This window comes from Nannospalax galili, unplaced genomic scaffold, assembly GCF_000622305.1.
Source record: "Nannospalax galili isolate Female #2095 unplaced genomic scaffold, S.galili_v1.0 scaffold31, whole genome shotgun sequence".
In the NCBI taxonomy this organism is placed as follows: Eukaryota; Metazoa; Chordata; class Mammalia; order Rodentia; family Spalacidae; genus Nannospalax; species Nannospalax galili.
The window spans coordinates 264657-290141 of NW_008332149.1; the positions used below are offsets into that span (position 1 = coordinate 264657).

At 44.4% G+C, this 25485-nt stretch overlaps 1 protein-coding gene across 1 annotated transcript in view; it reads left to right on the top strand.

The window, feature by feature from the left end:
* Nucleotides 1-25485, top strand: part of Cpxm2 (carboxypeptidase X, M14 family member 2) — a 122250-nt gene that overhangs the window by 44526 nt on the left and 52239 nt on the right. Inside the window, exon 4 of the mRNA XM_008827249.2 lies at nt 12982-13121. Within this exon, the coding sequence (XP_008825471.1) occupies nt 12982-13121 (140 nt within the window). The remainder of the gene's footprint in view (nt 1-12981; nt 13122-25485) is intronic.

Sequence of the window (25485 nt, forward strand, 5' to 3'; positions counted from 1 at the left end):
CTTGTAGATGCTAAAATGTTGATCTGAACAAAGTAGAGATTAGAATAGTGGTGATCAGAGCCCAGCAGGAAAAGAGATGTGAGGGGGCGGGAAGAGGGCACAGGGTGAAGTTGGATGGGAGCCTGGCTTCTCGTGTTCCATAGCACAGAAGGGTGGCCGACCTCAGCTGTGATTAAGTGAATATTTCAAAATAGAGGTAGAGAGAATTTTAACATGTCTCCAGTACAAAGAAATGATGCAGGGGGCTTTAAATATGATCCAATCCTCATGCTTTGAACTTGTAGTTCTATAAATATACCCTATAAGTATGCAAAGGTGTTATTTAAAATTAAAACAAATAAAAGCGAATATTAAGAATAACATGATAAACAAAATTAGACCGCGGCAAAGGAAGAGGAGCAAGAGATAGAAATAATGATGCCATCACTGGCCAGAGTGGGGAGTTGATAGAAACTTAAAAAATATGTAATTAAGTGTGTTACATCCGCTAAATCACTCACTCAGAGATGCAGACTGTTGAAATGTGCCGAGGAAAGATGCTTGTCAGGCAAAGAAAACAGGTCAACAGTTAAAGATAAAACAGAATCCCAAAATAGAATGCCTAAGCAAAGTTGATGACTCATGGAAAGAACATCTGTCAAGGGGCTAAATGGACCAAGCTTACCTATTATAGAAGGAAAGTTTGGTTCTATCATAAAGCAAACTGGTCAGGGCTTGCAGCCGGTGTGCACATATGGTGGAGCGGCTCGTGGTTGCTCCCCCAGTGGCTTCCAGTCTCTGCTGTGTGGTCTACAGAGTATTTAGCCTGGGGACTGTGTAGCCTTCCCAGCTGTTCTCAGACAGGGATTCTATTTCAGCTGCGTTTTACAGACAGGCTAGGCTCTAACTGTGCTGGCAGAAAAGATTCTCAAGAGACCCTTGTACCCCTCCACTTGGCTAGCAAGACTATTAAGACAATGGAAGAAATTGGAATTTCCCCAGGAGTCTCAAGCTGGAAGACTAATGCCCAGTGCCAGCCAGAGGGAGAGCTTGTCTCCCAGAAAGCCATTTCACATAGTTCTGATAACTTAGACCACTTTGCAGGAGAAATTGGAGCCAGACAATCTGAGCCAATGGTGGGCGGGGCCACAACTTGATCAGGACTGTCTACCTTAACCTAAACCTCATGTCAGAATACCAAATTTGAATATGTGTGTGTGTGTGTGTGTGTGTGTGTGTGTGTGTGTGTGGGGGGGGGGGTGGTTATGGCTGTAATGATGAGCTTTAATTGTCAACTTGACACAAACTAGAATCACCTGGAAAGAGAGTCTCAATGAAGGATTGTCTGCACTGAGTTGGCGTGTGGGAAATTGTCCTAAGTTGACTGAGGTAGAAAGATCCAGCCCGCTGTAGGTGACACCATTTCCTAGGCAGGGTCCTGAACGGAAGAAAAGTGAAGTCCAGCTGGACAGAAGTAAAGAAGAGAGCAGTGTGCATGCGCTGGCTCTCACGGGTGCTTTGGACTGCGGATATGATGTGACTAGCTATTTGAAGTTCCTGTCTTGACTTCTTCACGTGATGTTCTGTATCCCGGAATTATAAGCAGAAATAAACTACCCCCTCCCCAAATTACTTTTTGTCAGGGTATTTTATCACAGCAAGAAATGAAACGAGGAGAGTGGATTTTCTTTTTTGTCCCTCTTATGTGGCCACATTGAATAAACCTCCTCTCTGGTTTTCTCTTGTTGCTTTCTTTGGCCTTTGGAGGGTGATGACTATGCCTAGCTTGTTAGGACTGTCAAGGCCCAGGCTCTGACCCTACCGACTCCAGTAAAAAACTGCTGTAGCTGGAGACTGAGCAGAGGATGAGGTAGAACCAGGACCTGAGGCAGGACCCTGCGGACTCCATCAAGCTGTGCTGCCTGGGTGGGGCAAGGGGACTGTATTCACTCTGATGTTCCTTGATGAATAACAAAGTGATTGTTTGTGCTGAGAATGACTCCACGTGCATACAATTTAAATGGCCAAAGCAATTCTCCAATTTTAGTTGATTTGAATTAGAAAGTTGATGTGCATACAGTTACTTTCTTTTTCAATGACTGTCTTTATTTTTAAAAACAGTAAGTGCTGAGCTGGAGAGATGGCTCAGTGGTTGAGAGCGCTGACTGCTCACACAGAGGATCCGGGTTGGGTTCCCAGCACCCACGTGGTGGCTGACAACTATTGAAACTACATTTCCAGGGAATCCGATGCTCTCTTCTGACCTCAATGGGCGTTGCACAACACGGGTGCATTTACATATGCAGACAATACATACACTCATACACATAAAAAATAAAATAATAAATAAGATATTAAAAAATAAGTGCTTCGAATGAATTTAAAAGATTTTATTATTCAATGTTTTCAGTTTAGTCTCTAGCTGTTTACTGGCTTCCTTGGATAATGCAAGAAAAAAATTAAGAAATTAATTTTGAGTTTAAAATGGCTTTAAAAATTAGTGAGCCTTTCTTTTTAATTGACTTTAGTGGTCAAGGTCTGTCCTGGGTAGTGGTGCTTTGATTTTTGGCAGCTAAAAAGTGTTTTTTTTTCCCTTAGGATTTATTGATATTTTATGTATGTGTTTGGGCATATATATATATATATATATGCCACATGTGTGCAGGTTCCTGCAATAGTCAAAAGAGGGCCTCAGATCCCTTGGAGTTGGAGTTTGGAGTTACAGGCACTTGTGGATCTCTGATAACATGGGCACTGGAAACTGAACTCAGCTCCTCTGCAAAAATAGCAAATGCTCCTGTCTGCTGAACCATCTCTCCAGCCCTTGGGAACATGAGCTGTTTCATGGGTTTATCAAAGGGTTGTCTCAGAGGTCTGTTGCAGAGTTTTATGGAGGGAAGACATTCAGACAACATTAGGGCTACTTTATGGAAGGTTAGCTACTTCATGAATCAAAGGGCACAGCTAACATTTTAGGTATTCCTGCCCACAAACAAAGGTCATCACCCACTGGGAACCCGTGAAGTCACCATTCCTTCTAATTTTTTCTAGAAAATATTTTAAAATATAGCTATCATTTTACTCTGTTTCTAAATAGCCCTGGGCTATAGTCTGTAGAGTGGTAGCTGGAAAGTCTATTGTCTTAGACTTGCTGAATGCTCATAGTCGCTTAGCTATGACTTTTTTTTATGTTAATATAACTTACTAGCAATTTATTCTTATAACACACTTTAGGACAAATGATGATTATATCTCTTTAAAAAATATAGTTTTTTATTTTTTAGGAGAAGCATTTCATTACAGATTTAACGTATTCAATAACAATTTCGAGGGCAAAGATATATCTCTTTCAAAAGTGGCTATAAAATTTTTGCTTTCAGATGTTTCTGAACAAAGGCAGCTGAGGATGGCTGGGGGGCAGGGGGCACACAGCTCAGTGATTTCATTCTGCAAAGCACTTTGCATAATGCCTGGCCTGTAGGAGGTGTTCTGTAGACCCCTGGAAGTAAATGAAAAAGCAATAACCTTTTCATTAGTTATACCTGACATCTGTGTACCTCCTCTTTGCCTTTTAAAATTAATATGTATTTTTTCAGATTTATTTTTATTTTATGTGTATGAATGCTTTGTCTGCATGCATGTATGTATGTATGTGCACCACGTGTGTGCAATACCAGTTGAGGTCAGAAGAGGGCATTAAGTCTCCCTGGAACTGGAGTTAGAGATGGTTGTCAGCCACCATGTGGGTGCTGGGAACAGAACCTGGGTCCTCTGCAAGAGCATCCTGGGACTGCTGAGTCATCACTCTAGCCCCTAACATGGATTTTTTTAAACATCAGTTTTAGAAACAAGCAGGATAAAGAGATCAGTTTTAAAAGGATCAGAACAGCAATAAAAAAAAATTCATCCTGTCAATGCATCCTACATTCTATCCCATGACTGCCATCAGCATCCTGAATGAGTGACTGTTTTTAACTGCTTTTAATTGTTTCTTGGGGAATCTAAGTATTTAGAAACTATATGTACATATTAATAAGTATTAATTTATAAATCTTTGTCTTTCAGGTTCTCACTATGGAAGATGAGCCTATAAGCTCATTTTTATCCCCTAGATGTTGTCTGGTTCCCTATGCACTCTCATTTGTTGATGAGGCCTTTACTCTCTCAGTATTAATAAGAATAATCCACTACATATTACCTCCTCTTTTATGTTGTGTCTGAGAGAGAGGTACATGTGTGTGCATATATGTATGTGTGTGTATGATGTATGCATGTGAGTACAGGTGTGAGTGTGCCATTGTTCATGTATGAAGGTCAGAAGGCAACTTTTAGAATCAGTTCCCTCCTTCCACCATGTGTTTTGAGATTCAAGATCAGGTCATCAGGCTTACACAACGGCATCAGTTACCTTTTGTTGCTGTGATAAAGCACCATGACCAAAAGTGACTTATGGAAGAAAGAGTTTATTTGGATTTATGATCCTAGAGGAGGGCTTGGAATGGTGGAATGACAGCAGGCAGACAGAGCAGGAGGTTGGGAGACCACATCTTCACCGACTCTTAGAAAACAGGCCGAAATGGAGGTTGGGTTAGGCCATAGACCCTTAAAACCCACTGCCAATGACCTGCTTCCTCTAGTAAGACTGTGTCTCCTAAAAGTTCCATAGCTCCTCCAAACAACGCTACCAACTGCTGACCACGATTTCAAACACTCGTGCCTTCAGGGAACGTTTCACATTCAGCGAAACATATGAAGTGCTCTTACCTGCTGAGCCATCTCACAAGCCCCTGTGTCTCAATTTTTGAATATATGTGTATATACATATATGTATATATGTATGTATATATATTCAAGATTTTTTATGTCTTATTAAATATTACTTCATACTGAGCCAAGAAATAATTTTGAGGCAAGAATATTCATTTTATATTCTTTCTTGACTTTATTTTCCTAGAACTGCTTAGATGTTTGGAAAGGTCTTTCCCACTTTTCACTGGGCTGTGTGTGAAATACCTTCAGTACGTGTTCTCTGAACCCAAGGCTGTTTGGAACTTTCATGAAGTGTTTCCATAGGTAGACATCTTTGCAGGAGCCCTGGTAGCTCAGTGTGTCATCTGTACAGCTGCTGTTGGGAAATTTCATCATTCTGAGAATGCTCTCTTGTGTTGGAATCCTTGATTTCTGGACTGCCTCTTTATTTTTTGGCCGTTCTGCCTTTCTTTCATGGAGTACCTCTGTTAGGTCACTACTGAAGACATTGCTGCTTTAAGAGAACCAGAATCCACAGCCTTGGGGAGACCTGGCCACAGCCTCTGTAGCCCCAGTCTCTTGCCTCTCCAGGTATAGTGTGTTTAGATGCTAAAAAGAAATCAACTGAAGCCTTGTAGTGTCCCTCCAACTCTTACAGCAGCAATAAGCCTGACCCTGACACCCAGACCCAAGGGACCCTTGAATTACAACTTTACTGTCTTGGGAATGTAGAGATGGATCAGCAATTAAGAACATGGGCTGCTCTCACAGAGGACCTGGATCTGATTCCCAGCATCTACATGGCAACTAACAATCGTCCATAACTCCAGTTCCAGGGGAATCTGACACCCTCTTCTGACCTCCAGAGGCATTGCACAATGTGGGTACACTTACATACATGCATGCAATACACTCATACACATAAAATAAAATTAAGAAATAACATTATTCTCTTACCCAGTACCTATTTGCCTCCTAGCAAGTAGGCTAGGTCATGTGGCATGGAAGTTCCCCCACACCTTGGAAACCTATGAGAGTCAGAAATTCTTTTGTTCTCTTGAACTGAAGGCTCTCTTCCTTCTGAAATCCATTGTACCTCCTGCAGTACTAATTACTCTCCTAATAAAGCTGTCTGAGGGTAATTGGTCTCAGCTCCTCTCTATCAGACCTGTAGTGTCTTTCTAATTTTTGTCTAACAAGATCCTCTAGTAGCTTCATGGAAATGGTACATGAGAGATAAAACTTTTAAGGAGGTGATTGTGAGGAACAAAGACCAATCCCCAGTTTAAAAAAAAAAAATCACTGAAGACTCAGAGTAATGAAAGCAAGGTACTTTATTTTACAAATAAAAGTTATGCACAGACTCAGATAGAGAGGCAGTTTCACCAACAGTGCAGAGAACGGTTTTTATAAACCTGCACACAGGTCCCTTCCTTTTCCTCATGGGCTGAGTAATCAGGGTATATACTCTTACATGTTACCTGTCACATTGATCTATTTTTCAACAAAGACCATGTTGTTGATTTATCTCTATGCTTTATCTCCTGTGTATTTTAAAACTTTTGGGACACAACAAGCAGGGTCACTGGACCCTCACCTGAGTGTCCAGCCACTCTTCCCAGCCAACTAGTTCAGCCTTGGAAGACAAAAGAAAAATGAGGAAGAACCCAACAGAGGGATGCTTTTGGAAGCCCTTGTCAAGAAACTCCAATGGACTCTCATACAAACATTTGAAAATTGCCCTGTTCTGACTTTTTTCTAGTTCCCTGTCTAGAACTTGTAATGCTAATTACTCTTGCCTTTACTTCTCTTTCACATCTTCCACTCATGATTCAAGGACTTTCTTTTCCCCTTAGAGACAAGAGTTATGCAGTTTGGGAGTCTTTTAGATAGACCCACTGAAGGGGTACAATTGCTTTACCCTGAGTCCTCTTCCACATGGAAGAAGCCAGAGCAGTCTGGGTCCCTATTCCCTATTGGCAATTTGGGTAACCCCTTCAGAGGATGGCATGATAAGAATAGGAGGTAGGAATCGTCTAGGCAGTTAGGGTAAAAAGACCCCAAAGAAATGTGGCCAGTTTCTAGGCTAAAAGTCAAAATGTCCTTGGGCCTGTTAGTAACACACTCTGTTCCAAAGGCCAAAAATGTCAAAATGTGAAAAGCATTTGGGAGCTTGTATCTAATCCTTAAAAGATTTTAGGGTTACCTCTTCAGAAGTGGGGAATGTTGGAGGGGAGGGAGTGGGCATGGATTTGATCAAAACACCTTCTATGCATGTATGAAATTCTCAATAAAGTTTTTGTAAAAGTTAAAAAAAAAAACGAAAAAATTTTGGGGCACAAGACCTTGCCACATCTGCAGGTCCTTAGGCAATCTTGGCTATTAATAACTTTTTCCTCTAAATTTCTAGTTTGGGTAGGGGTAGTGAGACCAACAAACATTAGAAAGGGCCCAGTGTTTTCAGTTCATCTGTAGTTGGACCTAAGTTCACTTAAGGCACTTTGTTTGAAAATGGATGATTATATTTTTATTTCTTATGCAGGTGAATCTAAAAATTCTCCTTACTTTACAATCACAATGGATTGACAGTTTGCAGAGAATTAAATTCTAGTATGAGAAATCTTCGAAGATTCAGAATTTTAAAGTCATATTCACCACATCTAGCTTTAGATGCTGACGCTGGGAATTCTCATAGCATCTTTATTCCTCTCTCTCTCTCTCTCTCTCTCTCTTTGTGTGTGTGTGTAAAATATAAAACTTTCAAGTCCTTTGTGGAGCTGGGAAGTGGATGTGGAGAACCTAATTAATTTCTTTTAATTTAATTTTTTATTTTAGTTTTTTAACAGAGCATAAATTAGTGGTTTATTTATAGAAAAGTGGGCACCCCACATTTATGGCTGTGTGGTAAAGTCCACACTCAAATACAGATCCTGTGACCTCCTGACAACTGTGCAAAATTGTGAGAGAGGTGCCTCTTGGTGTTCTCGGCTTATATATCCTTTGTCCTTCCCCCCACATTCTGCTAAGGTCGGCTGATTGGGTGGGTAACTGACTCCCCACTCCTTTCCTTGATGAGCATGGGAGGGAAGTGTGACTATAGCTTGCTGGCATAATGGTCAGAGGACATTTCCAGTTAACACTCCACCCCTTCCTCCGGCTCCTACATTCTTTCTGCCAACCTCTTGCAGGAAAGCCCCTGAGCCTTGGAGGGGTGGTAACCTAATTAATTTCTTATGTGCATTGAGAAGCAGTTCCTCTTCAACCCACTTGCCTCACCTCACCTTCTAAGATACTCCAGCTCCTCTAGGCTCTGGTGGGACTTGATTTTCCCTGGAGAGCCTCCTAGGGCTCTGCATTTCTGTACCCTACAGGTTTCCATCTGGTTTCTGTCTTCATGTATTGCGATCTAGGAAATAGAAATGTCTTTGAATTTTGCCAGAGACTGAAGCAGTATTTTGCATATTGCTTTCCCAGGAAGATTTTTGAGGGAAGAACAAAGGGAAATTATCATGTTTAGCCCAACATCTTGTCACAGACATTGCAATTGACTCATCTGAAGCTGATCCTGCTGGGTTCTCTTTGTCATGGACTTACTTGTTACCACATTTAACTTTCAAAAACTGAGTCTCTTAGATGCATTGATTTTCTTTTTAGGTAAAGAAACAACTAGTATAAATGGATTGCCTTTAGAATTTGCTGTCAAATTCGAAAGAATCACACTATGTTAATGGTGTTTCCCATACTACCTGATCCTGGAAGGAATCAAATCTTTTGTTTCAACAATTTCTAACTAAAATTTCTCCAAATTATTATTAAATAGGCTTTTTTTTAGTTTTCTTTTTTTAAGTATTTTTCTTTTATGTGTATGAGTGTATTGTCTGTCTGTATGCAAGTGTACCCATGTCATGCAATGCCTGAGGAAGTCAGAAGAAGGACGTAGATTCCCCTGGAACTGGAGTTATGGATGGCTGTTAGCTGCCATGTGGGTGTTGGGAATTGAACCCAGGTTCTCTACAAAAGCAGTCAGTGCTCTTAACCATTAAGCCATATCCCAGCCCCAGTTTTCTTCTTTTTTAAACTATACTTATTTATTTATGCATGCAGGGCTGGGAGCATGCGTGTGCCACAACACATATGTGGAGGCTAGAGAACAATTATTGGTAGGAGGTGGTTCTCTCTCCTTCCACTGTTGTGGGTCCTGGGATCAGACTCAGGTAATCAGGCTTTGTGGCAAGCACCTTTACCTGCTGAGACGTCTACCTATTACCCCTCCCACCCCCGCCGCAACCCCAGTCCCCAGACAGCTTCTTAAATATAGCGATGAATGTTCTTGTTTTCTGATTTCTCAGAGGCATATTTGCCAGCATCATTTATTACGTGGTGACGTGATTTGGTGACCACTTTGGATGCTCGTTTTTAAGTTCTTAATTGATTTTGCAGAGGTGGGTACCATTTCCCAGTGAGTCATCTCCACCAGTAGGAACTTTCCTCTCCCCAACACCAAGCTCCATTTAATTGGCTTTCTGCTGTGCTCAGAAAATCTGAGATGGGCAGCAGAAGCAGCATCTACAGGCTGGCAAAGTCAGGGACCTTAAAAGAAGTTCCAAGCCCTGGTTGGCAGATGCTGGGGGAGAAGCAGGCAACGGGCCTGGCCTCTGGATTCCACAGTGTGCACTTTGGAGCCATAGTACCACTCAGTGCTGGTCCACCATGCCTTACACCAGGGTCCATGGCAGGAGTCTCTGACGTGTCACTCAGGGGGTACTCTGTGCAACAGTTGTTCTGTGCATTTGTAGGTCTTTATTGACATCCCCCAGGACACTCAGCTCCTCCCTAAGAGGTGACAGCCCCAAATGACTTCAGACGTTGCATGGCATTGCCAAATGACCCCCAGAAGCGCAGTGTGGACTCCTGTTGAGAACCTGCTATCACAGACCCCTTTTTCTTCCAAGTTTGTGTAGCCCTGTTCTGGATATTTGAAGTTGTATGAGACATGACAGCAATGAACTCTAAGAGTAATGTAATTTCCCGGATCCAGCAAAACTTGAAAGAATTCACAAACTGCCCATATTTCTGCATGTTGCCAGTATTAATCAAATTTCTCCTCCTTAAATATTCTGATAACTAACATATGGAGCACGTTTGTTTTTGGTGTGCCTATGTTTGTGTGGTGGATGTATGTGATTGCATGTGTATGTAGGTGTGTGTGGAGGCCACTGATTGACTGGATGGACTGCTCCCTCTGCTACTGTCCATCTTATGTTTAGAAATGGGGTCTCTCACTGAACCCAGCACTCTCCAGTTGGCTAGTGTGTTAGTCATTTTTATGCTGTTGTGATAGAAACACCGTGACCAAGGGAACTTAAAGACATAAGAGTTTATTTAGCTTACTATTCCAAAGGGGCCAGAATCCATCATGGCGGGGAGGCATGGTGGCAGAGATGGCTGGAGTAGGAGCAGAAGTTAAGCTCTCACATCTTAATGCAGGCACAGGAAGCAGAGCTCGATTGGCCATCCAGCAAGGCTCAAGAACTCTCTAAGCCCACCCCCAGTGACGTGCTTCCTCCAGCAAGACAATACCTTCTAAAACCTCCCAAAACAGCGCCACCAAGTGCGGACAAAATGTCCAAATACTTGAAGCCTATGGGGGACATTCTCATTCAAACCACCACAGCTAGCCTGGTTGGCCATTGTGTTCTGGGGATCCACCTGTCTCTGCCCCACTACCCAGCAGTATGGTTATAGACAAGTGTGACCATGCCCAGCTTTTTCATGGGTGCTGGGGATCGAACTCAGGCCCTCATGCTTTACCAACTGAGCCGTCTCCTCAGCCCCAAGCACTCATTTTTGAACCCAGACTTGATGAGAAATGATCATTGCCCCCACATTGACAGGTACTTGGAAACCAAGGCACAGAGTATCTATGCAAATCAACTGAGTTTTTACAGAGTACAAATGGTCAGCTGGGACTCATGGCCTGTGGTGGACCCTCAGAGCACACACTCCTTACCAGCACCTGTGCAGTGACTGTTACCATGATGCCACATGTGGGCTTCAGTCTGCTCTGAGCGTCTGGAGACAGGGCTGCATGTGGCTTTCGCCTTCCATCCTTGCTGCATTGCAGAGGCTCCAGGAGGGTTCATGTTACTCGATGAGTGGAACTGTTCTAAATGCCAATCTCCAGTGCTTTTACGAGAATAGGGAACCACAACAAAAACATAAGTGCACATTCTGGTTTCTTGAGAGGGCATGAGTTGTGACATGTAGGTCGTTAATGTACTGCAGATCTCTGTCATTAGGAGTATAATTGCCTTCAAATGCACAGAGGAAGTGGTTGTATAATTATAGCCCTCCCTCTGGCTGGCATCATGACCTCCCTGTTGCCTGGTAGGGCTCAGAACTGAGATGCTGAGTGTCAGACACCTTGACTTCTTCAGGATTAACCTGCAACAGCACCCAGAGCTACACAGTGGCTAAGTGCAGACTTCTGATGATTTTAGGAGACAACCTGCAGAACTCCTAGGTGCTTATCCCAGACACCTCTGAGGCCATCTGGCCCTTGGCATGCTGGTTAATCAAGAGCTTGCTTTCTGGGGGAGTATTGACCAGTAGCTTTTGAAAGTTATCTTCATTGGAGACCACAATGCTTGTTGAAGACAAGTGCTATCTCTGAATTCTGTCCTTTAACTTCAAAGGTCATTGAGGATGGTTTCAGGAATCACTAGGGATGCACAGACCAGGATTCAGTTCTGAATCAAGACTGTGTTCTCTCACGTGGTGATGGGAAGGGCTTTGCTATTGGGATTCTTTGCCAGGTTGTTTGTCTGCTGTACTCTGAACTCCACATTTGTGTTGCCCATTAAAAGCCAGGCTGTCCCAAAAATTTGATCTGAAATGTGCTCAGAGATGGGGGGGGTGATGGGAAATATAGAGAGGATAAGAGAGACAGGGGATGAGAGAGACAGAGAGGACTGTGAGAGATAGGCTGAGAGATACAGAGAGGATGAGCCAAGTTACTGTTCTAATATTAGTACTATCTCTCATCTGGCTACATCCTTGTGGGGGCCAGGATTCATGCAGAAGGAGAGTTAGCAAACTGGAAAACTTCCCTTGGTTCAAATGTCCTTTTAACATTTTTTTTTTTTTAGGTCAAAGAATCATCTCTTTAAATGATGAGAATGTAGGGATAATTTCAGAGCAGAAATCTGACCTACTTTGGAAATGCAGATCTCAAAAAACTTTTGTTCATACTAGTGATTGATAGTGAACACCTCAAACAAGTTAAACACTCGGGCAGATACTCACTAGGTAAACGTTGAATCATCAGGGCCCATCTTGATGCTGCTCTGTCTCTGGGGCTTTTCTACGTGATCTCAGCGACTCAGTAGAGCTATCCTCAAACTCCCCCACAGCAGTTTGCTTAGAGTCCCTGAACAGTTCCCGCCTCATTGTGCTCTAATTCTTCTCTATTTCCACATATTTCTTGCTGCATGCATGGTGAGGTTCTGAGAGAGAACCATTCATTTTCGATTCCCCAGCACCTGGTGTGTGTGTGAGTGGTTGTATTGGTTACTTTTCTTGTCACTGGGACAAAATACCTGACAAAAGCAACTTGAGCAAGGACGGGTTTATTTGGGGATCACAGTTTGAGGACACAGTCAGTCCATCATGGTAGAGAAGGTCTGGCAACAGGAGCCCGAGGCAGTTGGTCACATTGTGCCCACCGTCAGGAAGCAGAGAGATGAATGCCTGATGAATTCTGGTGCTTGACTCATTTCTCCTTTTCATGTAGTCCAGGACCCCAGCCATGACACTATGCTACCTGTAGTTAAAAGGAATCCTTCCACCTCAGTTAACCCTGCCTAGAAACTCTCTCATAGACATGCCCAGAGGTTTGTCTCCTAGATGATTCTAGACCCTGCCAAGTTGACAATACTAACCATCATAGCAGGTGGGTAGGAGCTGGTTTCGGTGTTGGATAATTGAGTAGCAGGGAGCTCATTAAATTTCATCTTTGACACTGGGCAAGAAGGGACATGTTATATTGAGATATTTCCTACTTGTTAATACAAAACGACTCCCTCGTGTGGTTTAGAATCAGGAGTTCATGGCACAGTGAGTGATTTTTTTTTTCTTTATCCCCTTCCTCATTTTCTCCTGTCCTTTCTTTTTGCCTCTCAGTCTCAAGAAAGGATTCGTCTTAGTCACCCTCAATCCAGGGCTTTTCTGAAGAGGACCCTCTTTTCTTTCCAGGCAGGCATTAACGAAAACGACTTTTATGATGGGGCATGGTGTGCAGGCAGGAACGACCTCCATCAGTGGATTGAAGTGGATGCCCGGCGCCTCACCAGGTTCACCGGGGTCATCACCCAAGGAAGGAACTCGCTGTGGCTGTAAGTGAGTCTGGACCCTGGACTCGTGCCTCCTGGGCTCTATCTTCCATCTAGCATTTGAAGGTTTGTCAGACATGTGGAAACTGAAGAATGGTACCTGACAAGGGGTAACTAGCAGGCAGAAAACTGCAGTGTGGTCAAGACTGAAAGAGTTTCTCACCCTGTGTAGGAACAGAGCCAAGTCCACCAGGAAGGGAGGGGTCAGTGGACAAAGGTATAGTCCTAGAAAAGCCCTCAGCAGGTGGCTGCCATCTTGGATTGTGACGAGATATTGGGATTTTGACATGTGTGTTAAACTTAGCCTGAAGGTGGAATGCTCAACAAGCAGTGAGCACATAGCCTGGAAGTAGACAGTAGCCTTGGCAGGTCCCCAAATGAAGGGCTTAGTGACATAGCACAAGTGAGGGATGACCCAGTGTGAGGCCTGGGAATGAGACCATTTCTCAGATCTGAGCTTGGAGTCAGGGTTGTGACAGTAATAAGGATGACCTGATAGTGATCCTAAGAGAGATGGTGAGAGCCCCTTAGAGCCCTCCATCTTGGATGGTGATGTAGCTCAGTTGGTAGAGTGTGTACCTAACATGTATGAATCCCTGGGTTCAGTCCTCAGCATTGCATAAAACTGGGTGTGGTAGCACATGCCTGTAATCCCAGCACCTGGGGGAAGGGGGAGTTGCAGGCAGGAGGCTCACACACCTTACAGTAGCAAAACAGGCCTCTTAAGAGGTAACTCCTGGTCAAGAGAATAAAATCTCTGGCCTAGGTGAAGACCTAACATTCCGGTTGGGCTGGTCAATCATCTGGCCAAGGGACCTCAGGAAGGCAGGTTCACCTCAAGCCATGCCAAAAAGATAAGTGGAATAATTAGGGCTTTGATGAGATGGTGAACTTTTCCTACCTGGAATCCCTGCCCCCCCACCCCCCGCAGTGTAGAAAAGCATAATCTCCCCTTTTCTTCTTTCTGTCTCTTTTTCAAGCATGCTTTCCCTAACACTCTGGGCTGCCCAACATTTTGGGTTTCTTTACTCTTTCTCTAAATCTCCCCTCCCCACAAAGTGGATGCTAGTCTGCCATGTGCCTGCCCTCCATGCTGGATTTGGCATTGCTTTTGTTCAGGCAGCTGCTGAGATTCACTGCTCGCCTGTCCTGAGGGTTTCTCTTTTGGATTCTAATTGTCTTTAAGCTTCCATTTGAGCTCATTATTCTCTTATTAATTAGACTGAGAATCCTAAGAGGTGACCCCAATTCCCCCTCTATCGTATATATATGAAAACTCCATCTTCCTCACCTCAGGGTAATTATGAAGATGCAGTTTGACTCCAACCTCGAGGGGTTGTGTGTGCAGAGAAGAGGCTCAGCAGGTCTCAGCAAGGTCAGCAGAATCTTAGCACTTTCTAAATTTAAATGAGAAGTCTTCAAGTTCCTCTACATCTGTCTACACAGAGAAGCCAAGGGTACAAAGGCCCAAACTCCAACCTTAGAGAACTGGTTGTTGCCTCTGCTAAGACCCCTTACACAGTTCCCTCCCCCTCACACATACTATTTCAGTCTTCAGTTCCTCTTCTTGGCACCGTTCACCATGTACTAATTACCTATTGGCAGTCATGTAAAATCAGAGTAGAGCTTGCTAAGGAAATGGCCCATGTCAGTGGGGTGTGGGCCAGAGACACAACTCCATGCTGCTCCCTGCAGCAGCCTGAGGAGTTCTTTTTAGAGATCCCCTTCTCTGGTAAAGACAAGATTCTTGGCTTTGCTACAAAAAAGAATTACAAGGACTCACTATGAAGTAGAAATGGAGTTCATTGGGAAGAAATTTTAGCATAGAAATGTTTAAGCATGAGGTTAATAGAAAGAGGTGCTAGGGAAAGGGTTAGAGACGGTCACTCTTGGATATCTTTACAACGCCCATGTCTATGATTTGGCTGGCATCTGAAGTGATTCCATTTCCAAGGGTGGCTCAGGAACTTTAATGAGATCATAAGGTGGTTCCTGGGGTGTCTTGAGATTATAGCTAAGGTGAAACCCTGGTTTACGAGGACTGCAAGGAAGTTAAGATATCTTTACTGTAAGTACAAGTTTGGTTTTGTTTGTGATATTCCCAGAAAATTGCAGGCTCACATCTTGGAAAGGAGTTGGGCTGGATACTGTTTGACCTTAAGCATGGTTGATTGCTACGTCAACATTCTTACTTGAAAATATCTCATCCTAAAAGGGATATTGTGTCTTCACAGTAACATTTGTAAATTGTGTAGAAATTCTTGACCGTCAGCTGGCCAGGCATCAGCCAGGCTCCAGAGGAGTGGAAGGTTACCTTCCTTCCCCTGCAGGTTCCCTGTCGTTCTCTCCCGCCTCAGACAGTGCTGTCGTTTCTTTTCCTGTTGCTGTGAGAAAATACTCTGACAAAAGTAACTCAAGGAATAAAGGTTTATTCTGGCTCACAGTGCAAGGATGCAGTCCATCACGGCAGGACGGTCAAGGTGGCAGGAGTTTGAAGCAGGTGGTCATATGCGGTCCACAGTCAAGAAGCAAAGATCGATGGAGGTATGCTGCCGCTCAGCACCCCCTCTCCATGTGCACAGGGTCCCAGCAGGAGAATGGTGCCACCCACAGTGGACAGGTCTTTCCACATCAATGAACATAATCAAGACATGCCCAAAGGCTCATCTCCCGGGGATTCTAGATTGTTTACAAGAAGGCAGTTAACACTAACCATTACAGAGATTAATTTTAATTTTGGAAGTAGTCAACATTAATAACTAAACAAATAAGACCTGACATCCATATTCACATTTAACCACCTGTCGGTTGCTCCTGAAAAGGAGCATTTTTACATGATGACAGTTGTCTGCTGGGGACTCGTTTCCTGGTTCCCTTTTTATTTCTTTTACACAGTAAAGACAATATTGTAACGTCTAGCAGCATCTTAAAGCATTGCCCATGATCCCACTGTCTTTACACCAACCGATGCTTTTACAGACTGTATACCCAGTTATGTTATTTTTGACTTAATATACCTGTAACGTATTTCATGCCATGTCTCGGATTTCATAATGATCATTTTTAGTGACCTGTAATTTTCTCAGCCATGCTCCATTCCTGCTCCAACTATCTGCTATTCTTTTCATACCAAAAGAAGTCTTTTTTTACTTTTTCCTTCATTCAAATAATATCCCACAAATAAATTTCCAGAGCTTGTATTCTTTATGGACCTTGACAGCGTTTGGAAACAGACACTGTTTTGTGAATTGCCCTTTATTTTGCTTTCCAGTGGCACTTACGCATAAGCTTGTTTATGCCAATGTCTGCTCTGTGCTATGTATTTTGTCCTCACTGGTGGCTTATTATCAGGACAGTTATTTTTATTGCTTATACTCTGAAAGGCAAGAGCACTTTGGAGAGGAGGGATGTGGAGGCTGGATTGCTTAAGGAAAGTGGGAAATTGGGAAGAAAAGACTGGTTTGAGGTCATTGACAAGGCAGAAGAAGGGGGGATATTGGTCTTCTTGCTTGAATATGAACCTGTCTGGCCACTGTCAGAGACACCGTTGGTGGGTTATTATTGGATTAGAAAATAGGAGCAAGGTCAGTATAATGCTCACATTTCTTTTCAACCAGAAATGCAAGAAGAGTTGAAGTAAGCAAGAAATCACAGCAGAACAATATCTTTCTCTAGCTTAGCTAGGACAGGGACCTCTAAGAAGCAAGGCATAGAATTACTCTTAAGAGCCAGATTTTTTTAAGTGGCTAAATGTATTTCAAGTCAATTATTATTCAGGGATAATGAAATAAAGAAATCCAATGAGTTTCAGTGTACTTTACCTCCTGGAACAGTGGTGTCTCCACTGGGGACCAAACAGGAAGTGGAAGGATGGTATGCTTTGGTACTGAGCTCTTTTCTTCCCCAAGGCATGAATAATGCTCTAGGCAATAGGATTTATCCCAGGGTGCTCAAAAAACTTATCAACATTAGATATCATAAAACTAACAGTAGACAGTGCCTGTCCCCTACTCTTTCCCCCGTACCTGGCCCCACGTTGTTCCTGGTATAGACAGTACCATTTTTAAGGTTCCCTTTTACTGGTTTCTGTATTTTTCCCCAGCAGTCAATGAGACCCTTGCTGTTAGAGGCCATGACTTGACATGTGTTCTAGAAATGTGTCCAGAACTAGGGACTGACTTGATGCTCAACAAGTGACTCTCTAATAAAGGAAAATCATTGAGTCAACAAAGGTTTGTTGACTCTGAGTAGTAATGAGCTAATTGATCTGTAACTGCTAATGACTGAGGGAAGACTTAAAATAGGATGAGGAAGGAGAGAGAGAGGCAGGAGAGAATGCTGGCTGGGGAGTGACGGACTTCTAGAGATGGATAGTTTGTAGGTTATAGCCCTGGAATCATGACAGGACTCTTGACTCTGCTGGCTTTGAGGACTCCCTTCTCTGAACCTCAGTTTTGTGTCCTCTCAAATGGGATGGCTCTATCTGATACAGATGGCAGGGGGCAGAGGTTAGATGCAATTATTTTATGATGCTTAAAACTTACCCCATCAGTACACAGCAAGTGCTTAGTAGATAGAAGTTTCTTCCCACCCACTCTTTGGCTTTATCTAGAACAGCAGATTTTTAGTTTTATTTTTAGCCATGGATCTTTTTCCCAAATAAGATCTTTCTTGGAAACATTTGGAAAAGATAGATAGGTGAGGCTGCTCTGTATGGTCCTGGGGTAGGGGAGCATTGCCTGCCTGGCCTATCCCTCTCCCTATCACAGAACTTCTTGGGGTACAGATTCATCAAGTGTCTCTGTATGAAGCATCTTATACCGCTTGAGGTGCCCTGTGCAGGTTACAATCTGCACACTCCCACAAGGGCCACTTCTTTCTGAATTCCACAGGTCCTTGGCAGGCATGGGATTCAGATCAAACAAGTGATGCCAGAGCTGGAGACAGAGTCTGACTTTTCTAATGAAGTGCGAAGAGCAGACTCTACTCCCAAAGGGTGCTGCACCTGGGTGGGTAACGTCTTAGACATGGGAGGAAAGGCGTCACCAGCGCTCCGTGTTTGCCAGGTAAAACGCCACTGTTTAAAACAGCTTCTTGATCTAGGGATGTGGACCATGTGGTAGAGTGCTTACCTAGTGGGTACGGTGGTGCATACCTGTGATCCCAGCACTCAGGCACTTGGCCTTGCCTGTAGGGAACTTGCAGTGTAGTGGGAAAATCCAGTGTGTTTGTTGCTTCAAGAGTGGGCAGAGGCCACCCCGGCCATGAGGTGGGCAGAGCTTCCACTGGACCGGTGATGGGACAAAGGTGACACCATGAAGCATGGCCACCACGTCCCCCTCCCCACTAATCCATACCAAAGTTTCTGACAAAGTATAATTTTAGCTTTAATTTTTTCAACTAATGTGTGCTATTTGAAAGTTATAAAATAGAATTGTTTTAATGATTTTTGAATAATTTATATTTTCAACAATACAAATTATCATTCCCCACTGCACTGCAGTTCAGTGAACTGTTAGTGCCTTAATAAAAACCAATCTTTTATTTCCCTAATGACAGAAAGTATGTTAGACATATGAGTGTTGCAATTGTAACCAATGTGATGATTGAAAAGTTAATTACTCTGCTCCAGGTGAGTCAGTGCTTTTAAGGACTTGGAAGAAATGCCAACAGTTTTAAAAAATCAAATGCTTTGTGCTTTAACCATTTAATAGAGAAAACCATCTGTCCTTGAAGTAAGGTAGCAATTTGAGTGCTAGGTTTGCAAGGTCTGTGATTGAGGGTGGGCGTAGTTGGTGACTAAGGAAGGTTGATCAGTTGGCTGAAGTTGGACCAAGTGGTTAGCGTGGTTAGTAAGACACATGGAACTCCAGCCATGAGCCAGGCTTTATGTCCAAGAATACAAGGATGGGTACAGTCCCAGGATTTAGTATGGCATTTGGAGTGGAATGTCTCAGCAGAGATTCAGGACACCGTCTTCTTTGAGAAAGGTGAGTTACCCAAGCCAGGAGGAAGGACAATCCAGAAAGACAAGTTTCTCCTTCCCTTCTGGACACACATTGGCTTTAAAGTGAGCAATGTTGGTGATTGACAGGTGCACAAGGGGCTCTGGGATGCTATGACGCTGAGGAGATGTGGAGGACTCACCCTGGAAAAGAGGAAGGTCTCCTAATCCCCTGAGATGGTCTACTTGGGTGGGTGAACAACTGCCTTTGTGGTCTTGGAGATGCAGAATGCAGGATTCTCTACATACAGAGAGTGCGGCAAGTTTACTGACAGAAAATATGAGAGTGCAAGATCATTGTGAGGAAAGGCACAGGGAATTTCTCCATCCAGTCACAGAGAGGGCTCAGTGGGTGCTGCGAACACACAGATTTCTCGTCATCCCCTGATTGTCTTGGTGGGTGGTGCATGGTGGTAGTAGAGTTGATAGCAGTTGAACTGGAAGAGTTCAAGGACACTGGGGAGCTTGCTGCCACATACTGTGTTAGGAGAAAAGAGCTGGGAGTTGAGGTCCCCCATGAATGGTACAGGAGTTAAAGTCAGAGTTCAGGTTCAAGGGGGTCCTAGGGAAGACCAGGCTTAAAAAGTGGTGGCGGTTTCTCTGGGTGATACCAGTGCCAATTCAAAGACTCTACAGGGCTGTGAGACCACTGGCTCATGGCTTAGGGAATGAGAAGGAGGCCAGATTGGGGTAGAAGTCTAGGAACTTTGAAACTGCAGGGCCTGCTGTTCCTACGTTCCCTGCTGGCAAGGTGCCAGGGTGAGTGGGACCAGAGCTCAGGAGAGTGGAAGGTCCAGTTGAAGAACCATGAGGTCTCAGCAGGAGGAAAAGAGAGGTGAGACCAACAGGGCAGTTGAAGAGCAGTTGGACAATGAGGGGAGTGGGAGGGAAAGAGCAGGAAGATTTGAAACCCCACTATCTGCCCTGACAGAGGGTCCATTTTCCAATGTGTTCAGTGGGAGCCTCCCTCTAGCAGTATCTGGTTTCTTATACCCCTTGGGACCAAATCCCGTCACCATTGCCATGATCCCACTCCTATGGGTCTGTGCTCCACACATCGGGCCTGGGCACAGAGGGAGGGGGCACCACAGGCAGACAGTCTGGAGTCCGGAAGGCAGCCCAGAAGCAGACCACAGCAGCAGGCTTCATCAGTCATTCCGCTGCCTCCTCAGGAGGGAGGGTGGTGTGTTTTCAGAACACGTCAAGCTGTGTCTCCTCCTTTGCTTAACAGAGAGAGATGGGATGTTTGGCACCTGTGAGGTCCAGGGGAGCGAGACATTTCCACACTCCTTCCTAACTTCTTGGAGAACTCTCAGTTTCTGAACAGTGGAGTTTGGCATGAAATAGAAGGCCTTAGTAAAAACACCTTGAGGTTCAAGTACAAGGCCAGGCATGCAATCTATCTTTCATCTCGGGTTCTATTTTACCTATGCAGAGGTAGTTGTTTAAAGCCAGAGCTTTCACATGCCTCGTATGCCTCCTACTTGGTTTTCTGTTGTCAGTGACTGAGGAATGAGCTTTCTGATGATGAGGTGTCTGAAGTGAAAAGAACTCCAGAGCTGGCTCCCAGGAAGCTGCACCTGCCTCACTTAAGGGTCTTTGAGCCTGGGCTGTGACTCCCTGCGAAGCCCTCAGGGTGGTTGCTGGCCACACCTTGCCTTGTCTCACTTTTGTTTTTTGGTAGGGGAGGCCTCTCTGTAGCAAGTCCCCTTCTGTGGTACGTAGTTACTTGTGACAAATACCTGGCAAAGGAAACCTAAGAAAAAAGCGTTTATTTTGGGTCAAGGGTACAATCCATCATCAGTTAAATCCTCTGAAACCGTGAGCCAAAATAAGTCTCTGCTCCTTAAGCTGATTTTTTCAATATTTTGTCATAGCCATGGAAAGTTGACTGACATGGCGTTTGTCTCTGTCCCAGATTTCAGAGTGAGACTGGAATTGCTAGCTTCACGTCCTTGGATGTGTCCTTTCTGTGCCTCCATTTCTTCAGTTGTAAAGTAGGGTGATAACAGTGCCCACCACCACTGACGGGCAGGCAGGGTATGACAACTCAAGATGTTAACTCACATCCAACAGTTAAGATCAGGCTGTCTTCAGCGCTCAGTGAGCACCTGCTGTTTTCTTGGAACTCTGTCCCTCTCATAGAGGGTCCTCCTCACACTCCAGCAGCTCCATCCCTCACTCTCTCAGTCCATGCTGTCCCTCAGCTTGCTGTTCTGTTCCATGAGATTCCTGATGTAATAAGAAGCCCAAGACCTCCCAAGCTGAGGCTACTCTTGATACAGTGGCCTCTCCTTACCTACTCTGCCTCTGAGGCCCCTCTCCATTCACCTAGAGACAGAACCTTCAGTGTCCTCAGTGCCTCCACAGAGCACCCAGGAAAGACTCTACAACTGCATCATGTAGCAGAAAAGAAGTTGATCTGACGTTTTGCAAGGTCACTCCTGTCACGTTTGCCTTTGATTATTATTTTTAAACTTTATATGAATGTATTGCCTACATGTATGTAAGTGCATCTGTGTTATGCAATGCCCATGGAGGTCAGAAGACGGTGTTGGATTCTCTGGAACTGGAGTTACAGATGGTTGTTAGCTACCATGTGGGTGCTGGGACTTGAACCCAGGTCCTCTACAAGAATAGCCTGCTCTCAACCACTGAGCCATCTCTCCAGCCCCCTGGAATTTTTAAAAAATAAAAACATGTAGGCTCCTCAAATCAGGGCTGCTGAGCATGTTGCCTGCGACCCTGTTGTACACTCAATGACTCGTTGTTGCATGGATGAGGAAACTGATGTGCACAGAGCCTGAAGAACTGGCCTAGCACTTGTCCTTTATTTTCTGCTCCTCCCATCTCTTATCGCTCCACTGATGCCCCTGGTTTGCTCTTATGTGGTGAGTATAGACAGCTGGGGCCATACCTGTGTGCACTTCACTGTGGGCTTCTGAGGCTAGACTGGGGTCTTGCCCAAGATGCAAGGTGCCTGGGCCTAGAATTTTTAGTGCAAGTATTTAATCTATTTTTAAATCAGAAAAAGTGAACATTTAGGTTGAAGGAAATATTTTACCGTGTCATATTAATATATTTGGCCTTATGTTGACGAGGCTTTAAGATACAGGTTTTAGGAGGAAGGGAGAGTGATCCACAGATACCACCATCCATCTCCTGGCTCCTGGAACCTGGGACTAGGCAAATTTACTGGGCAAAGGGGAAGGAAAGTGCCAGGTGAAAATGAGGTTGCTACTCAGCCAGGCTTAGCATGGAGAACTGTGCCGGGTTGCCTGGGTGGGTCCAGTGCAATCACTGGGGTCCCTGTGCTCAGAACAGCCAAACCAGCTTGGGAAAGAATTCCTGCCACTGCTGCCTTAAGATATGGAGAAGGCAGTGAATGGGCATGAGCTGGGGATTAAAGTATCTTCCTGCTAAGCCTCCTAAAGAAACTCCATACCACCTTGACTTCAGGACCTCTGACCTCCAGAGCTGTGAGAGGGTGCACTTCTGTGATTTAAGCCAGTTTGCCAGCAGCAATAGAAAATTAACAACACTACAAAGGCACAGGGATTGGCAGAGGCATTCAGTGCCAGCCCAGCCCCAGGCCTCTGCTCTCTGCTGCAGACTGTGCCATGATGGAACCTCCAGCTGTGGGCAGAGCCAGCCAGGCTCCCATCAGGAACAGGCACAGCACCAGCCCTGCCTCTCTGTGCTCTGCCATCCACAGGAACCATTTCTTTGGATCTCTCAAGTGGGGACTCCAGATCTGGGGATCCTTTGGCTGCTTTCTTCCTATACCTTTAGTTCTCTGTAGTGGGTCTCATGGCCTCCTGGTCCCTAAGTGGCGTTTCTCTGCTGTTTCCCTGGCAGGCAGTTCTACTGGAGGTAACGGAAAATGGATAATACTTCAGAGTTTGTAGTATTCTTCCTGAATTTGCAAAAGCCATGGGAACCAGTCCAAAGTGAAAATCCAATAAATCAATGGGCTGATGTTTTACACAGTGTCCGACATTTGGCTGCACTGAAAATGTGGCAAAGCCATGTGACTGAGTGATTATAGTTCCGTCAGAGAGGGAGGAAGGAGGAGGGGGCGGGGAGAGAGAGAGAGAGAGAGAGAGAGAGAGAGAGAGAGAGAACCATTATTCTACCACAGTTGACTTAGGAAAAGAGCATGGCTACTGCAAGCAAGATGGGCTTCCTCTTCTATATTTCCTAGTAGAAGTTGTCCAAGGCAGGTCTGGATCTCTTGGGATCAACGATTCTGCTCAAAGTTCTAACTCAGCCTTGGGCAGGATTTGGGCCATTGAACTGTTGGAATGTGACTCTACAGGAAGGGGATGGGCAAGAAGGGGGAGCAGCCAGCTTCCTTGTGATTCCAACAGGGAACTGGCCTCAAATATTTCCAACTGAAGAGGAATTTAGTAGTGTGTTCCCTACTTGTATATGGAGGTGGGTGATACCTAGTGCTGGTCACTCCTAAGGGCTGGGGGGCTGCTTATAATCCTATGACAGGGTGACTGTCACCCCAAATGCTTGGGACCAGAAGTATTCTGGAATTAAAAAAAAACTTGTTTGCATATACATTATGAGACATCTTGGGGATGAGACCCAAAGTTAACATAAAATCCACTTGTGTTTACTGTGGTCCCTACATACTTAGCCCAAAGGTGGTTTATGCAGTATTTCTTGTGTGTTGTATCTTGATTGTGACTCACACCATGATTTCAGGTGTGGAAAATTTCCATTTGTGATATAATACCAGTGCTCAGAATGGTTCAGAGTTTGGATTTGCAGATTGGACGTGCTCAACCTGAACTTGCCCCACATGGCCATTTGCTGTGTCTAGTGATGTTTGCTGAAGTGCTCCTGGTCGTTATAAAGATTTGGGAAGGTCTTTTCTCTGGAGAGGTGGGCAGAGGAAGATGAGGCTATGGAATCCCAGTATGGCAGAGCTCCAGTGTGGTAGAGCCCTAGTGTGGTGGAGCCACCATGTGTTAGAACTACAGTGTGGTGGGTGCCTTGATCTACATAGTGAATTCCAGGCCAACTATGGCTATGGGAAGACCCTGCCTCAAAAATAAATAAATAAATAAATAAATAAACAAACAAATAAACAAATAAATAAATAAATTTTAATGAATTAAATAGAAAATGGTAAGGTTCATTGGCCTGTCTTTTCCCCCTAGTGAATGACAAAATAGCAGGTAGCTGAAAACGTGTCATTTGGGACTGGAAGATGCCACGTTTTACTATAGATCAGTTATGAGGGAAAAAACACTAGCTATACTGAACTGGCAACTTCTTATTATTGAGAACTGTGGCTGCTCAAGGCTGCAGGGTTAGCACATGCAGGGGGCAGCTTTGAGCCCAGTTCTCCAGCCTTGAAGGCCCCTGATCTTTGCAGGAGCCCACCCAGCCCTACAAGTGTCCAGCCTTTGTAGCTGTCCCCTCCCCCCACCCCTACCCCACAGTGCAGTGGGGCTTGGGGACAGAGAGCTGTTAGGGTATAGATTTTACCCCCTTTTGACCAACTTGCATGTCCAGGAGGAAGCTTCTGATTTGACCAAGAGTTTGCTTTCTAGGGCAGATTTTTCATGCTGTGCCATCTTCAAACCAGGTTGAAGGAATGGGTGAGCCCATGGTTTTTCTGAAGATTTTTGAAAGTTAAAATCTATGCTGTTTCACAGAAATCATTGTTTTTCTTCTTTTCAAATAGCCTTCTGATCCCCAATTTTTCTTTCAAGTTCATCTAAAAAATAATGTTAGTGTGACCAGCAGAGTCCTCCCTGGCAGTGCTCTCAGAACGTAGGCTGGCACAGGGCGGGGGAGTCGGGAGGGAGCCAGGTGCATAGGCTGGCATGGGGCAGGGGTAAGGGAGGGAGCCAGGCACTTTCCAGTACCACCTAGAAGATTCCACTGACCTCTCCCTGGCAGCACAGTAATATGTGAGCTCTTAAAGAAAGAGGAATAAAGAAATTCTGCTTTTTACTCCTGCATTGAATTTATAACTGAGATACAAACCGACCTTGGTTCTTGCACGTGCTGTAAGAAAATGGTCTGAAATGAGTGGAAAAAATTGAAAATATCAGAGTGAAGTGGAAACCAGAGAGGAGTATATGGGTTTATTTTTAATTAACATCATTTTGTTGCTGAAACAGCCAAATAGCATCATTGAGCTTTAAAAATGGTATTCTTGTCTTGGACCCCTAGTCCCATTTCCTGGTCTCCTGGGCAACTACTGCAGATGATCTTTGAACATATGTTTTTCAGTCTCCCTCCCTCCGTCCCTCCCTCCCTCCCTCCCTCCGTCCCTCCCTCCTTCCCTCCCTCTCTCTCTCCAGGGTCTGCCTGTAAGCCCCAGCTGGCCTCGAACTC